Source organism: Plasmodium cynomolgi (genome assembly GCF_000321355.1).
Source record: "Plasmodium cynomolgi strain B DNA, scaffold: 1076, whole genome shotgun sequence".
NCBI lineage: Eukaryota > Apicomplexa > Aconoidasida > Haemosporida > Plasmodiidae > Plasmodium > Plasmodium cynomolgi.
The window spans coordinates 1-1352 of NW_004193158.1; the positions used below are offsets into that span (position 1 = coordinate 1).

Sequence of the window (1352 nt, forward strand, 5' to 3'; positions counted from 1 at the left end):
ATAAACATTATAACATTTAAAATTTATGAAATAAGCATAAATGAGAATAATGATGTTTAAATTATTATTTACATGTAAATTTAAGAAACTATAGAATTTTATATAATGTTTTGTCTTTTACCTAATAGATTAATCTATATTTCTCTTTATTATTCATACATTTAGTAAAACTCATTTTTGGATATATAGATTAACCAATTAAAGAACGATTTAATGCTAATATAAACTTACATTTTTAATTTAACATAAAATAATTATTATACATGCATTTATTGACTGTTATTATTTGTACATATAAATTTACATTCTAATTTATTTTACTCTAAAATATGGATCAACTTAGTATGGATATTGATAAATGGAAAGAAGAAGTTATTTTTTTTTATTTAATTTATCAAATTGATTTTTTCCTTTGCTCTTTTGAATATTATATAATTTTTAGTGAAAAAGGTAATTTTTTTATGAATTATATTTTATCTTTATTTACAGTATCCCTTTCTGGAAAATGTATGGACAAAGTATGAGGAATTTGAGAAACCTGTAGAAGAAAATGCGTATCGTGAAAATTATTATGGCCCCACTTGCAATGTAATTACAGGGATAAGGGATGATAGTAAATATAATGATTTCTGTATGAAACTCATTAGAAATTTAGGAGCATATTCGATGGATCAAGAAATAATTAACCCAAGTGTTGAACGTTGTAATAACATATACAGTTGGTTATACTACTTGATAATGAAATATAATATTGATAATGATTTTATTGAAAAATGTTTCCATGCAGCTAAGCTTCCGAATAGCGTTGGTGTTCAAAAGCATATCTGCACTTACGATCCATATGAAAATGTTATTAATGTAGCAGATGATATGCTAAAAATAAATATTTTTGCTGGCAATTTTTCCACTATTAAAAATATATTAAATGATAAAACACACACATATAATTGTTTAGGGAGGAAGTTCCTTTATGAATGCTTTAATATATATAATAAAATAAACTCTAACTATTGTTCTAATGAAAGAAATAGAGATACTATGAATATTTGTAAAAAATTGCACAAATTTAAGATTGAATATGATAAAAATATACGTACCCTAAATGAAATACCAGAAGAAATAAGAAATTTAAATACAAAAGTTATTCAATTTACGGATAAATGTTCATTAAATGAAGGTGAAGCAGAAACCGTGTCTGATGGGGTTCATAGCACAAGTAGTTCTGTCCCTCCAAGTGCAACAACAGCTTTTGGTACCGTGGCTGGAGTATCTACCGCATTAGCTTTATTATATAAAGTATAATAAATTTTTCATTAAAATATACAATAAACATTTACATAAAAATAATAATA

General features: G+C 24.1%; 1 protein-coding gene across 1 annotated transcript; it reads left to right on the plus strand.

Moving 5' to 3' along the window:
• Window positions 1-329: 329 nt before the first annotated feature.
• Window positions 330-1302, plus strand: PCYB_006730 (hypothetical protein; the record flags this gene model as incomplete). Its single annotated transcript, XM_004228094.1, has 2 exons — window positions 330-371; window positions 490-1302. The coding sequence occupies 2 exons, from the start codon at window positions 330-332 to the stop codon at window positions 1300-1302; spliced, it is 855 nt and encodes a 284-aa protein (XP_004228142.1).
• Between the last annotated feature and the right edge of the window lie 50 nt (window positions 1303-1352).